This window comes from Callorhinus ursinus, unplaced genomic scaffold, assembly GCF_003265705.2.
Source record: "Callorhinus ursinus isolate GAN/ISIS: 27379988/994484 unplaced genomic scaffold, GSC_fseal_2.0 scaffold1, whole genome shotgun sequence".
Classification (NCBI taxonomy): Eukaryota; Metazoa; Chordata; class Mammalia; order Carnivora; family Otariidae; genus Callorhinus; species Callorhinus ursinus.
Window position 1 is genome coordinate 146,829,629 of NW_027397063.1, and position 16,400 is coordinate 146,846,028.

Below are 16,400 nucleotides of genomic sequence, written 5' to 3' on the forward strand. Positions count from 1 at the left end.
TTGTGAGATTTAAAGTGGTATCTTAATTTGTATAATTTTATACATTGGTTTTTCTGAGGGTCATTTATAAGAGCCTCTTTCTGTATTTAGAGTTCATAAAGGTTTAGAATTTTAAATGCCATGTGAGATACGGTCTTTAAAACCAAATGGTCTTTAAGATGGTTTAAGAATGCATGCTTGTTCATTGTTGAAATATAATCAGATCATGGTGGGTTGTTTGAGAGTTGGAAAACTGTAATAAAGATAAGCATAACTGAGAAGTACAAAGTGTGAGTACCAGTCAGTCGGCAAACATTAAGCACCTAATGTGTGCTTAGCTAGGCACTAGTGTGACAAGAAGAGCAACAATCACCTTGGAAACATTTTGAAAAAAAGTTGAATTTCAAAATTTAATAAACTTGATTACTGGTTATATGTTAAACACTGTTCAAGGAATGGTAGAAGGGAAAAAAAAAATAGAACCTTAGAGTCCTCAGAACTTTGCAGTCTTAGGATGAGGATGGCATATACAAAAACCTATAGAATAAGACCATACGGGTGTCCCGAGCAACTGTTGGAGATATGGAGTAGGGAAGGTAATTCCAGCTGGGAGGGTTAGAGGAGGCCTCGCTAAAGGGATCTGTTTGTGCTTACAGGAAATAGTGCTAGCTTTGGAATAACAGGAAAAAGTTGTTGGGTTTCTGTCCAAATGTTTATTCCGTTTTCCCTTTTTTGTCAGTTCTTGTTTTTTAAGACACTAAATGAAATTACTTTTGCAAGATGGTTTTTTTTTACACAGAGTTTATCAAACTTGCCAGTTTCCTTATTTCTGACATCACCAAAAACTTGTTTCAACTAATTTTTTTCAGTTTGCAAAGTTTAATATGGCATTTAAATCGCAGCCTTTGTAACATAAACCTAAAATACATATATAGATGGTTATAAATGGCCCTTACTCATTTTATGTCTCTATTTACTTCAAGCTTCTATTAAAACTTAAAAAAAAAGAGAAAGCTATAAGAGAAAAAGCTACAGAAACTTAATTTTGTTTCTCCTCTTTTGTAGGTGTCCATGGCGACATTGAAAATGAATTCCTTATTTTCACCAGATATTCTTATATGAGAAGATCCATTTCAAACAGTCTAGATATTTTTCCTTCTGTTGGACCAGCATGGCAGGATTCAAGCGAGGGTATGATGGAAAAATTGCTGGATTATATGATCTGGATAAAACCTTGGGTCGAGGTCATTTTGCAGTGGTTAAACTTGCCAGGCATGTCTTTACAGGTGAAAAAGTAGCAGTAAAAGTTATTGACAAGACAAAATTGGACACTTTAGCCACTGGTCATCTTTTCCAAGAAGTGAGATGCATGAAACTAGTGCAGCATCCCAACATTGTACGCCTTTATGAAGTTATTGACACCCAGACCAAACTATATCTTATTCTAGAACTTGGGGATGGAGGAGATATGTTCGATTACATAATGAAACACGAAGAGGGACTTAATGAAGATTTGGCTAAGAAGTACTTTGCTCAGATTGTTCATGCCATATCTTACTGCCATAAACTCCATGTGGTTCACAGAGACTTAAAACCAGAGAATGTGGTCTTCTTTGAAAAACAAGGTCTTGTAAAGTTGACAGACTTTGGTTTCAGCAACAAATTTCAACCAGGGAAGAAGCTCACTACAAGCTGTGGATCTCTTGCATATTCTGCGCCAGAAATTCTGCTTGGTGATGAGTATGATGCACCCGCAGTAGGTAGGTAACCTTTTTCCAGTATTTGCCCACTTGAATTCCGCCAGCTAGAGTGTAGTTGGTCAAATTGGGTGTTGTTTATCTGAAAACCATTTCTTAAGATACTTTCTTAAATGTGTCTTAATTAACAGATTTGCCTTCATGAATGCCATACATTCCTAAAGTTGGCAGTTTGTTTTACCCTTTAGATGGCAAATGTTTAAAGTATATTTCAGCACAAAGAAAAATGAGTAAGTTATCATTTAAGGTAAACATCATCTACTCATTGTAATTCTTTTGAAGGTCTGAGTACATTTCCTATCTTCTTAGATTCTTCTGGTAGTACCCCTAGTCAGCTTCTTCCTGTGCATATCCTTTAACAGTCATTGAGACTCATGTTGGAAAGGTACTATGAATATTACAATACATTATGAAGAATTTGGGCATGGGAATCATTTATTAATTGTGATGTTGAAGAGTGCACTTGATCTCTCTGCTTTATTTCCTCATCCATGGAATAGAATTGGATCAGATAGAGGTATATCGTCCTATGCTGTCATGTTTACCATCCACAGAGACCTGTGTGGTTGTTATTGTCTGCCTCACTGTACAGGACAGGTAATTGACATACAGACATCTGCTATATGGTGGATTCCAGGATCTTGGTAGCCCTGGGCATTCCCAGCTACCCTCTCTTCACTCCAACACATTATTGTGTTCTCTCTTGTCATGAGTTATCTACTTGGGGTGGAAGTGTTTACTGCTTCTCAGCTTATGTCAGCTTTGTCCCTTGGGATCATATCTGTTTTGAAGGTCATATGGGAATTTCTGTATAATTTTTAAGGATTTGCTAAGTTGAATGTATGGTCATCTTTTACAGTTTTTAGTTTAATCTTGGAACAGTATGCCCTAAAACTACATGTATATGATGTCAGACTTCATAGATAGGAGTCTTCTGTTTGTCTTCTGATCATTTGAAATGCATGTTACAAGAAGAGGAAAGATACACATTGAAAAGCACATTGAAGAGTGCTGATTTTTATACTGAATATTTTGTACACCAAGACACTGCCTTTGTGTCTGGAAAAGACTGTTAGACTGTGTTCTGGAAAAGAAAGGGTTATTGAATGGTTCCTGCCCACTACAGATGACAAGGCTTCATCAAAACTTTTTATTAGAATATTTGAGTCAGGTTTTTGATGAGTGGAGCGGGCTAATCAGAAAATGAAGCCAAGAATTAACAGAAGAGGAAACAAATGTCTGAACATGAAAATGATGTTCAACCTCACTAATAGTCAGGGAAGATAAAACCACGATCAGCTACTGTTTCATACTTTTCACATTAGGAAAAACTGAAGTCAGACAAATCTAAGCGTAGGTAAGACTATAGATCATTGGGAACTCTTGTAGTGTGTAGAAGGCAATTTGTCAGTGTCTACTAAAGTTAAAGATGTACACAATCCTGAGACGTAGCAGTTCTCTTCCTGTGTACACACCCTAAAGATGCTCTCACTCATGTACACAGATTTTCAAAGAATGTTTTTAACAGCATTATTGTGTATTCATCAGTAGGGGAATACATTGTTTGATATTCATATGATGGAAATGGTGAAAATTAATGAACTATGTATGTCATCATGGCTAGTGTTCACAAACATAATGTTTAAGGAGAGCAAATCAGTGAGAGTACTTACAGTATTGTAACGTATGAAATTTTAAAGAAGACAAAGCAGTGTTACATTGTTTAGGGATGTGTGCACATGTAGTAAAGTACTGATGAATGCATGAGGTCAAGAGAGTTACTTCTGAAGGGCAGGCATACCTAGAGGGTTTCAGCTGTGTTGGTGTTGTTTATTTCCAACTTGGGTGGTGGGTATGTAGGTATTCACTGTAATGCTTTCCCCCCCCCCCCTTATATCTTAAGTATTGCCTAATAAAACTTTTTAGAAGTTTTTAAAAAGGAAAAGAAAAGTGTCTGGGAGGATGCTTACCAGTCTGATAAATGGTTGGTGAAGTATGAATTGGGTGGAGTTTATGGGTAACTTTTCTTACTTGTATTTATTTCAATTTTGTATAATTGTGTGATTGAGATATAGAAGTACTTTAAAAAACAAATGGACAGTTATCTTTCTGCTAATGTAGTGTTTATTGTGCTGGAATCGGTCAGTGATTTTTCACAAATATGTAGTAGAATTAGGGACAAAGATTAAAATCTGTCCTTTTGTTAAATTACTAGATGTTGCTGTATTAAGCAACTTCAGTTTTATATGTGTTTTAGAGTGCACTGGTCCTTAACACTGACACTTGGTTCAAGGATGATTATTTTCAAAGAATCAGGTTTTGATTTTATGTATCAGCTGCACTTCTGTTTTCTATGTCATTACTTTTTCTTGCAGTGTTACTAATTTTTTCCCACAATCTTTCAAAAGTTTCCCTTTTCTTTTATTGTCCTAATTTCTCACATTTAAGGCTGTATGTTGCTCTCTCCTGCAATCTCTGGTCACATCCTGGGGATTTCACTCTGCAGTCATTGCTGAAGTTTATCTTTACTGTTTTGTTTCTTGTTTAACCCAAAGTTTCTTTTTTTTCTTTTTAAATTCTTTTCTTTTTAAATTTTAATTTAATTTATTTTTCCTTTAGGTATTTGGTTTTTAGCTTCTAATTTTAGTACATTGCAGTCAGTAATGTACACTGCAACCTGATTGGTTTTTGCTTTGGGAAGTATTTTTTAGATTTTCTGTGTGGCTTAATATACAGTGATTTTTGGTGACTCTTTCCCATATGATTAAAATATTTGTATTCTTAGCATATACAAAGTTTTTATACATATTTTAAGGTTGTTAATTATGTATTTTGTTCCTTTGTGTCATGTTTTATTCTGATGTTATTTTCTGAGAGAATTATGCTATTTCCTATTCTAATCTGAATTTTGTATTTTAATCAACTTTTACTTTATATATGTTATTTTCAAACTGTGTGAGGTATATAAAGTTTTGTAATTTATTTTACATGATGGGCTATACCTTTTTTCAATATGAAACTGTGCTTTGTTGCCATGGATTCTATATTATCATTTTGTTTTAGGACATATTAGTATTGTCCTAAATAAGGGAATATAAATATTCCCTTAATATTCAGAGTTAATATCCATATCATCCCCTCTGCCCCACAAAGAAGAACTATATGTAGTTTGCTTTTACTTCCCCTTTAGTTGCAGATTTTTAATTTGCTTTTATTAATAAATACTTTTTTTCTGGTTTGGTAATGCTTTAAGATCTGACAAAGAATGTGGACATATTTTAAATTGTGTTCTTAAGCATCTTTAATTATTCCTTTCTTTGACCTAACTTCCTGCATGTGAAGAACATCTCGAAATCCAGTATGAATTTAAAAGTGACTAGCTGGTCTATCTGAAAAGCATTGCCTTGTTTTTGTGAAAAATTAGATTAGTAAAACATAAATTGAGACATTCTTGACTGTTAATTATGTGCGACTTACAGTTTGTGTAATATGCCAGTTTTTGGAAATCTTGGCATATTCAAGCCAAGAGTTGTGGTTTAACTAGAATCCACATTGCATGTATTTAAGGCAGTCCATTCCTTGCTCTGATTTAGCGCTGTGAAGAAATATCTCAGCGTGCTCCCTCCTATAGAAGAGTCTCTTAGAGAATGTAGGAAACGGGCAGCCACCAGAGCTGTGATTGTAGTAGTATTATGTATATAATATGTTTAAATATTGTTTTTTTGAAAACTTTTAAAAGGATTACTCCTTTCTCTGCAGATTGTACAGCTTAAGCCATAATACCTTTGTGGTAGAACTTTGAAATAGTCCAAAAGTACCTAAATCAGTAATTTTCTTTTTGGTTTATCTGAATCTGCTAGTATAGTTTGTTATGAATTGATAACTCTGCTTTCATTTCCGATTTCTTCCAGAAAAACTGTTAATGTGCCTGCTTTTAATGTGCCCAAAATCTGAGTGGGTACAGTTCCATTTCCCTATCATTTATTAGAGACAGATGTCTTAGTAATGCTACCGTGTTTTCTGACTTAAACCTTCTCTTCCCCGAGTCAGACTCTGGTTAAATTTTATATTACTTACTCTTACACAGTTTGCCATTTGGACTGTGGGCCCTGATGGGTTCTAGATTAGAAGACCTTGGTTTGTGTCACAGAGTTTTAGGCCCAAGTGTGGAGTTTGGGATTATACATTTTTAAGGGATGATTTGTGCCCTTTTTGTGCATAGGGAAGGAAGTTTGATCTGCTTTAAAGCGTTATCTTGTCTCTTTTATTTAAAAAGATACACATAAAACCCGCCTGCATGGTATGTGTCTGACATGAGCTGCACTGCAGCCTGGGCCCAGGCAAATGCCTGTGCTTTCAGTTGTACAGAACTAAAAAACGTATCTATAGAAACGTGGCCCACACCTTCCACAGTCTAGCTGCCAAGTGCACGGTCACATACTCTGAAAGATACCTTTGACAGAGTATAACATCATCATTTGTCATATAAAACCAAAAGAAAAAAAATCCTAAACTCTCTGAAGTTTCACATGCCTGTGAGAAATGACAGTTATTTCAGAGATCACAGTTAAAAATTGATCTGGCCTGAACCCTGTGTAAATAAAAGCACTTAATGGTATTAGCTCTGTATGCACAATGTACTGGCTTTACAGTGTGAATGTTGTGTAATTATGTATTTAGGAAACAGCAAAAGTTCTGTGCTTTGAGTAAAATCTTCAGTTTTATAAATAAGCTATTACTGGATGTAATATTTGTCATAAAGATTCTTGAGCATGAGGGCACCTGGGTGGCTCAGTTGGTTAAGCGACTGCCTTCGGCTCAGGTCATGATCCTGGAGTCCCGGGATCGAGTCCCACATCGGGCTCCCTGCTCAGCAGGGAGTCTGCTTCTCCCTCTGACCCTCTTCCTTCTCGTTCTCTCTATCTCTCATTCTCTCTCTCTCAAATAAATAAAATCTTTAAAAAAAAAAAAGATTCTTGAGCATGAAATGTTATGGGTAGTGTAATCTATAGGTACCATACAAATGGGTTTTTTAGGCTAACGCCACCATTGATTTTTTAGTGAGAGGCCCGAAAAATGAGATATAAATGACTTACGTGCTTTCAGTGTTTTCCCTACTGCATTTTTAGCTCTGGTGCTTATCGTTCTCACTGTTTTAAGATTCAGATCAAGTGAAATATATGTTGACACTACTTTGAAAAGTATAATTTACTGGTGGTATGGTAAGATCTAAATTGGTGGTTCTCTACTTACCATCTGTAAGTTTCACCTAGAGCGTATTTAAAACCAAGCAAACCTTGTGGGGGGGTGGGCACCCTAAAGATTGTGATTCAGATAATCTTGGTTGAGGCCCTCATCCAGAAGCTTCTCTGAGATTCTGATGGGCATCCAGCCTTGTGTACCTGTGATGTAAAATCCTAGAGTCAAATGTTTTTGGTTATTAGTGGAAAAATTCCTAACATTTTAATTCTAATATTCTTTAAAGAAAAAGTGTTCAGAAAATAATGTTTAAACCTCTTTAGTTTAAAAAATTGAACAAGAACATATACTCTTTTTTGATGTTGATAATTGAGCTTAAATTTCTCTCTGCTCCCCCTCCCCCGTTTTTTTTTTTTTAAAGATTTTATTTATTTATTTGACAGAGAAAGACACAGCAAGAGAGGGAACACAGGGGAAGTGGGAGAGGGAGAAGCAGGCTTCCCGCTGAGCAGGGAGCCCGATGTGGGGCTCGATCCCAGGACCCTGGGATCACGACCTGAGCCGAAGGCAGACGCCTAACAACTGAGCCACCCAGGCCCCCCCCCCCCCCATTTTAATCACACCCTTTGCTTATTTAGGGATAAGTAAGTGAAAACCAAATTTCAGGTCCTTTGGAAATTTTTTCTGATGTTGTTCCAGTACCTGGAACTTCAGGCTAGACACCCCTTGCCTTTCCTGTTAAGAGACTGTCCTGTTTGCTTTCCGCTGTCATGCCTGGAGCTGCTTGTCAGGGTGTCCCTTGGCCTTGTGCAGGTCAGAAGGTTGCCTCACTGCCTCATATAAAACCATTTTTTCAGAAGATTCAAAGCACCTTTGCACTTTTCTAAGGGCTCTTGCTGCTACTAACTAGACTTGGGTTTGGGTTGGTTTTACATGGGCCTTGGTGCTCCTCTTATTCCTTTCCTCTCAAAGCCTGTGTGGAAAGACAAAGGTGTGCAGCACTGATCATAGGTCCCACTAGAATGAAAACTGGAAGTTACTATTCATTTACTTTTCAGACTAGTGCCCAAGCTCTGAGTCTTTTGGTATTTCATATGAGGATGTGGGAATTGGGCTGATTGACATGACTATGTGCATCTTTGAAAGAAGATAAGAGAAGGAAGGGAGTTTAAAGGCAAGTTTCCTGTCATTTGTATGTGCTGCTATTTTTCAGACACTGACAGTTACAGGTGAGGGGAGGCCCTGTGGCTCTGGGCAAGAGGAAGTCAGGAATTGTCATGTGGAACAGCTGAAAGAGAGGGGAATTCCTTTGGAGGTGCCAGTATTAGGTAGTCACCACTCATAAGGGAAAAAAATGCTTATCAGTTCCTTTTAAAATTTATATGCGTCTCTCTCCTCTGCTCAGAACACTTTAAAGACTTACCATTTCCTTCACAGTCAAAACCCGAGTCCTCATAGCGGCCAACGTGGCCCTCAAGATTGGCTTCCTCATTGTCTTCCTCACTTTTTCCTCCCACTCTTTTTTCAGTTGCTTACTCAGCTCCAACAACGCTGCCTTCTTGTTGTTAGTCACATTCCACATCCAGTCCTGCCTCAGGGCCCTTCTGTCTCCCTTCCCTCTACTTAGGCTCTTGCCCACTGCCACCCTCTTGGCCAGGCCCCACGCTCTACTCCAAAGCTGGAGGGCCCCAGCACTGCCTGTTCTCCCTCCCCACTTGACTCATTTCTGTGGTCTGTGTTACTTCCATTTGTGAAATGAGGGTAATAATAGTTCTCGCCTTTAGGATTGTTGAAGGAGTTAGATGAATGAAAACAAGGAAGTACTTAGCATAATGCCAGACACAGAATCAGTCTTCAGTCAGATATAACTGTCACAGCCAGCCCTTTGGAGCGCTCACAGAATGCCTTGTTTCTTTGGTGCTAGGGCTGCAGGGGTGCCAAAGGGTGTTTAAAGATCATGGCCTCATTTTCCTTTCGAGGTGCTGTCTTTTCCTTTGGAAATTTGTCCCCAGGGGAATTTCTGAAATGTTGGCTGCCGTGGGAAAACTGGGAGGAAGGGGCAGGCCCAGGACCTTTGCTCTTGTGTTTTTCTCACACATGTTTTTAGTTGTATTTAACTTTCAAAATGTAGGAAGTAGGTTAACTTGGATTTTTCTTTGTGTGTGTGTGTTTTTTAATGTTAGATAAAAGCAAAGGAAAGTATTTATTTGATAACTGGTTAGTTTCTTGGAACTTCAGAAGTGCTTTTTAAGCCACTTAAAATAGTTAACTATCTTAATACAGAAATACAGCCTAGGAAACCTTGAGGGAGTTGAAAACATCAAATTTGCTTGGGTATTTTTTTTTTTTTTTTTTTTTTTGGTAGGGAGAAGCATAAACCTGTTGAAGGAAGACTAGTTTGCAAAACAAAAAAATCAGTAAGCACAAACTTTTAACACAACAAACTTGGAAACTTGTTAGTCACAATATACATTGCTGGACAAACTCCGAACTCAAATGTTGAGTAGAGTCACTGTAATATTTTTAAGAACTGGTGAAAACTGTCTTGACACGTAGGTGCTGTGCTCTTGTGCTTGCTCTGAGACAGCCTGGTGGGACTTGTTAGTGACACATCTCCGTTTCTGGGGAAACTGTCCCTCCACATCAGGAAGTTGCCTGTGTGGTCCTGGAGTTGTCATGACTCCCAGAGCAGCCGCTTGGGAAATGCTTTCACAGTCACATTAACATACATAGTAGTGTGGTTCTCTTCTTTCACGGGCTGTGGCTTCTCTCAGTTAGGTCCTCACATGTTTGACGCAGACTTTGGTGGAGAAAGACAGAGAGCAGACATAGAACAGGGCGCCATAGAGCTAAGCCAAGCTCATTATCAGAGATATACTGTGGAACCGGTGCTTCCTTACAACTGTGATTCCAAATGCATGTCTTTGCTGTTTTTAAATGTCTTCTTCCCGTCATTCTTGATAACCCATTTTCTACCTAACCTACTTTGTCTTTGGAAAACACTGATTTATCTTACATAGTTTTTATTGATTAGCCTTATGGTGATATCTTTAAAATTGTATCCAGTATGGTGTAGAAAAGTACCTAATTTAATATTACAAAATTTTAATTCAATTATTTTAAGCCTTGGAACCTAAGGCAAACATCAGCATTTGTGGCATTGTCTGGTGAGTAGGAGAACAAGACTTTGTGTAGTGAGACCTTCTTTGTAGATACATCTTAAATTCTGCCTGGGGTGCAGTCAGGCACAGAGTAGGTGTACTAGATAAAAATAACAGAGGAATTGTAGATGGCTAAAAACAGAGGATGATGAGGTACAGGGGACACATGCCCTGATGGCCTTTTCCCTTTGGAATTGGATGGGATGACGGCCAGGCCTTGCTCATTTCAGATGGCTCACTTGTTCCCCTTGCTCAATAGTAAGGTCTTTGAGAGAGAGGACTGCGTGTTTATATCTTATCTGTGTCCCATCCCTATCACCTGGTAAACACCACAAGCTCTTAATGTTTGTTTAAATGAGTAAATATTACAGAGACAAACTAAAGAAATGAAAATTTACATTCCTTTAAACTAGTTTACAAAGTATAATTGGAGCCACTCCCCATGGTCCTTCCTGATGTCCTTGCTCATGTTGGAACTCTTTCCCTGCTTTCTGTATATATATTAATGTGTCCTGGACTCACCATGAGTGTGATGGAAGCCGTGGTTCCTCTCTTCATGGAGAGGCAGAGTTGCAGTTTCAGGCACGTTATTACATATGGACCACTGTGAAGCCCTGTTTTGGATCTGACCTTGCAGGCTTGTTGAGCTGAGTAAAAAAAAACAAAAAAAAAAACAGGCGCACAGCTTTGACAGGAAGGATGAACACAGGCAGTTTTGAAATAAGCTTTGGAGCATAAATAACAGGTGAGGACTAGTGTCCTTATTTTTGTGTTTTGGCTACTTGACTCTGACTTTTTGTTTTACACGTTTAGATCTCCCGTTTTCCTTACTGTGTTTTGAATTCCCGAGTTATGACTTGGGAATATTGTAATGGAAAATTGGAGGTAAGCTTATAGACAGGGTTTCTCCCAAAAGGAAGATCAAGTCATTGGGGATATGGTGTGCTTTTTTGTTTTTTAAAGTCAAAGAATTAATTTGTAGGTATTTGGTGTGTTTGATATGTGGTTTTGGGTTTTTATTTTGTAAACCCATTTTATGTTGTTAACAGTTTATATGTATCGACTATTCACTGACATTAGGAGGTCCTTGTTACGGTTTAAAGAGACTTTAACATAGATTAGGAGCTCCAGTAGGTAGCAAGGACCCCCTCAGATGGTGTGATCTCCACGTTCCAAGGTGTGATTCTCAGTTTTGTACTCAGTGGTAATTAGTTTCTAGAGGACTGAAACTGGCTTAACAAATTTTTAAGAGACTAATGTATGCAAATACCAGTTGATTGATATACCAGATTTTAAATGTCCATCTACTACAAGCTTATATTCTTAATTCAGATTAGTGATATTTTCCTAAATTTACCTAATTTTTTTCAGGCTCTAAAAAGTTGGTATACATAAGATTTTCTTTTAGGTGTAGTATAAATTGATTTGGTTTAACCTTTCTTAGGAATATTTGTGATCCATTGATATTCCTGAGGTCCCATGATTCATGTTTGGATTTCTGCCTCAGCTCTTAGAAAGGGCTCTTCCCAATTCTGGAATTTCAGTCCATTTCTTTCTTTTCCTTCCAAGGCCTTGAAAACATGATTCAGCAGTTCCACCTCTAGGAATATATCCAAAGGAAACAAAAATACTAACTCAAAAAGATATCTACACCCCCATGTTCAGAACAGCATTATTTACAATAGCCAAGACATTAGAACAACTGTAAGTGTCCATCAGTGGATAAATGGATGAAGAAGTTGTAGTATATATATGTACATACACACAATGGGATATTATTCAGCCATAAAAATTAGGAAATCCTACCGTTTTGACAGTATGGATCATGAAGGTATTATGCTAAGTGAAATAAGAAAGATACTGTATGATCTCATTTGTATGTGGAATCTAAAACAAAACCAAAATGAACACCACGCTCAGAAAAAGAGATCAGATTCGTGGTTACTGGGGATGTAATGGACAGTGTGATGACAATAGTTAACACTGTTGTATGGTATATAGGAGACTTAAAAGAATAGGTCCTAAGAATTCTCATCACAAGGAGATATTAAGTTTTTCTTTTTATTGTATCTATGAGATAGTGGCTGTTAACTAAATCTATTGTAATCATTTCACAACACGCATAAACTAAACCATCATTCTGTATACCTTAAAGTTAGGCAGATGTATGTCAGTTATTTCTCAATAAAACTGGGAGGAGAAAAAACCAAACATGATAGGCCCCTTTGTTCACTATATGGAGTCCAGGCCTTTAGCAGTGCTTATGGGCTCTTGGAGGTAGGGCAAAGTACATACTTGTTATTGAAGCAGCTCTAACAGGGGTATCCTAGATGAAAGATAAGATGGAGCCATCTTTTATAAGCCAGATAGTTGTTAACTTTTTCTGCAAAAGAAGGAATAGAGATGAATTTTGACAAGGGACACAAAGGGCAGTAGTACCATCTCTCCTGGACATTCTCCCTTCGTTGCCAACCTCTAAGGTCTCATTATGATTACATCCCAGTGCCTAGCACAGTGCCTGGCAAATGGTGCCACACATTTGTTGAAAATTCATATCAGTGTCTGCTTTGTAGCCCTTTAGTGTAAGGACCAGTGCCCCCAGGGATACCACTGTATCTTAGCATGGTTCTTTAGCTGGTAATGTAGATGTAGAAAAACAGGCTCTAAATAGTTCTAACTTCCTCAATTATCAGAAGGCATCAGAGGAGAAATTATATAATAAATTGTACTGGAAATAAACATTTAAGGAAGAAGGAATGCTAGGACCCTGTCTATGTGCTGTGTCAAAATAAATTCGAGGTGAATTAAGGATTTGAATATAAAGAATTAAGCCACCCCCCTAAAGGTAATATTCATAAGATCTTGGCCTTTCTGAACAGGAATCATAAGGAAAAGTTAATAGATTTGATTATAGTTTATGGATATGGTACGCATCTAGTTTTTTTTTAGAAATTATAATGGAAATCAAGGAAATGATTTGTAATATAGATGATTAATATTCTTACTGTAGAAAGAGCTCTTACAAATGAAAAGAAAGTTCATTAAAAAGTTATATAAATAACGAAGTTGGAAAAGTTTAGTTTTAAAAGTAATTGGAGTATTCCGGACTTAGTATAAAGTTACAATAATCAAGACTGTATGATGTTAACAAAAAAGCATATGTATAGATCAGTGGAATAGAATAGAGTCCATAAATAAGTCCATACATATATGGTCAATTGATTTTCAGCAGAAGTGCTAAAGCAGTTCAGTAGAGAAAGAGTAAGTAGTTTTTCAACAGTGTTGCTGGAAGTTAAATACCCATATGCAAAAAATGAACCTTGATCCATTCTTTATGCCACTTAAAAAAACTCAGTGTGCATCAGAGACTTAAATGTGAATCATAAAACTGTAAAACCTCTGGAAGAAAACATAGAAGATCTTTGCAGCTTTGACTTAGGCAAAGCTATTTTAGATACAACATCAAAAGCATGATCTATAAGAGAAAAATTTGATAAATTGAATTTTATAAAAATCAACTCCTGCTTCTTGAAAGATACTGTTAAGCTACCACCAACAGGGAGAAAATACTTGCAAATCACATATCTGATAGAGAATATATAAAGATTCTCAAAGCTCAGAAGATATTTACAAATGATAAATCCGCTAAGGGGTTAAAATCCAAAATATAATAACATATAAACTCAACACCAAAAACACAAATAGTCCAATTAAAAAATGGGGGGAAGAACATTTTTCCCAAGGAGCCATACAGCTGGCCAACAGACAAATGAAAGATGCTCTGCATCGCTAATCATCAGGGAAATGCAAATCAAAACCACAGTGAGAGATCACCTCACACCAGTCAGAATGGCCAGTATGGAAAAGACAAGAAGTAACAAGTGTTGGTAAGGATGCGGAGGAAAGGGAACCCTGGGCACTGTCGGTGGGAAAGTAAATTGGTGCAACCCCAGTGGAAAACAGTATGGGTGGTTCCTCAAAAAATTAAAAATAGAAATACCATACAATCCATTAATTCCACTACTGGATATTTACACAAAGAAAACAAAAATAATAATTTGAAAAGATTTATGCACCTTTATGTTTATTGTAGCATTTACAATAGCTAAGATACAGAAGCAACACAAGTGTTCATTGATGGATGAATGGATAAAGATGTGGTGTGTACACACACACACACACACACACACACACACACACACACACACACACACTGGAGTATTACTCAGCCATAAAAAGGATGAGATCTTGCCATTTGCAACAACATGGATGGACCAAGAGGGTATTCTAAGAGAAATAAGTCAGAGAATGTCAAATGCCATATGGTTTTACTTACATGTGGAATCTAAAAAACAAACAAAAATCAGACTCTTAAGTACAGAGAACAAATGGGTGGTTGCCAGAGGGTTGCTATCCCTGAAATAGATAAAGGGGATTAAGAGGTACAAATTTAAGTAAGTCATGGAAAAAGTACAAATGATATAGTAATAACATTGTATAGTGACTACACTTATGATGAGCACTGAGGAATGTGTAGAATTGTCGAATCAGTATGTTGTACGCTTGAAACTAATATAACATATGTCAACTATACTTCAGTAATTTTTTTAAAAAGTTTTTGAAGCTGTTTTTAGGAAATAATGTAAATGCAGTCAATATGACTTTTAAAATAAAGCCTTTTTCTGTATTGCTAGAGGTTGTGTATAAAAAAAGAACTCTCAAAACTCAACAAATTAAAAAGCAACCCAATGTTAAAATGAACGAAAGATGTGAACAAGCAACTCACCAAAGAAGACATAATATGGCACATAAGCACATGTAGATGCTCCACATCATTAGTCATTAGGGAAAATGCAAATTAAAGCTACATCTATTAGAATGGCTAAAGTTCTTTAAACTGCCGATGAGAATGTCAAGTCCTAGAGCCACCTTTGGAAAGTCATTAGGCAGTTCCGTATAAAGGTAACATACACTTACTGTATGCCTCAGCAAGCTTACTTCTAGGTATTTACCCAAGAGAATGTTTAAGTTTGCACAAGCCTCTGTACTCAGATGGTTTTATTCATAATTGCCCCAAACTGAAATAAGCTCTGGAACATCTATATAGTGGACTCCCACTCAAACAATAAAAAGTGATGACCTACTGATAACATGCAACAACGTGGATGAATCTCAAATGCATTAGGTAAAAAAAAAGCCAGACTTCATACTGTGTGATTCCATTTGTAGACAAGACTTGGAGAGACAGAGCTAGACCTGTGGTCGCCCGGGGCTCGGCCGGGAGGAGCGGTGGGATACAGGGTCCAGGGAACCTTTGGGGGTGGTAGAGCCGCTCCAGATCTTGATTGTGGCAGTGGTTGCATGACTGCATTGTTCGAACTCCCAGAAATGCACACTAATGATGGTGACTTCCAGTGCATGTAAATTAAACCTTGAAGAAACGAGGGAAAATAGGACAGTGTAAATAAGGACCAATCTCTCATATCTTTGTCTAATAGGCTAATATTAAAGAATGTGGTGTTGATGAGTGTGGAGGGGCTGCTGATAGAGTCTTACTGTCACTGAACATGTATTACTTTGATAATCTGAAAGAAGTGAATGTTAAAAATGTTAAAAACTGGAAAATGTGTGGTTATACTTGGGAGAACTTTCTAGCTGAAGTTTTAGTCCTAATCCTGTGTGGAACCAACCAGGTTGTATGGTTATTGTAATTTCTTGGAAGATATAACATGCTATGCTGACTTTTTTTTTTTTTTTTTTAAGATTTTATTTATTTAAGAGAGCGAGAAAGAGAGAGAGAGCACATAAGGGGGGGATGGTCAGAGGGAGAAGCAGGCTCCCTGCCGAGCAGGGCGCCCGATGCGGGACTCAATCCCGGGACCCTGGGATCACGACCTGAGCCGAAGGCAGTCACCCAACCAACTGAGCCACCCAGGCGCCCCTTACTTTTTTTAATGTAGGAAAATAAGTTGTATACACTTTTGAACCACATGTCTGTTTAGGTGTTATGCATGGAGAACTAACCAGAATGAAAAATTTCAAGAACCAGTATTTTTAATTTGAATCTTGTTACAGCAAATACACGATTTTAAAGTTTTTTTTTCTTTATCCTCAAATGAGAAAGTTTAAATCTTTTTGACAAGCTTAAACATTTGGGGCAGTCTAGGATAATGTTGTGTTCTGTTAAAGGACAAACTTCATTTGACTTCTTGTCCCCCACATGCATTAAATATTGTGTGCCTTTTGAAAGAGAACCCATGGGAGTTGGCATATGCAGGTGATTTTTATTAACTGATATTTTAAT

General features: G+C 37.3%; 1 protein-coding gene across 2 annotated transcripts in view; it reads left to right on the forward strand.

Annotated features, from left to right (window-relative positions):
- SNRK (SNF related kinase) overlaps positions 1-16,400 on the forward strand; it is a 55,191-nt gene that overhangs the window by 16,291 nt on the left and 22,500 nt on the right. For both annotated transcript variants that reach the window (XM_025884944.2, XM_073902666.1), the window contains one exon: positions 1,045-1,739. In XM_025884944.2, coding sequence (XP_025740729.1) covers positions 1,151-1,739 — 589 coding nt within the window. In that variant the 5' untranslated portion in view covers positions 1,045-1,150. The remainder of the gene's footprint in view (positions 1-1,044; positions 1,740-16,400) is intronic.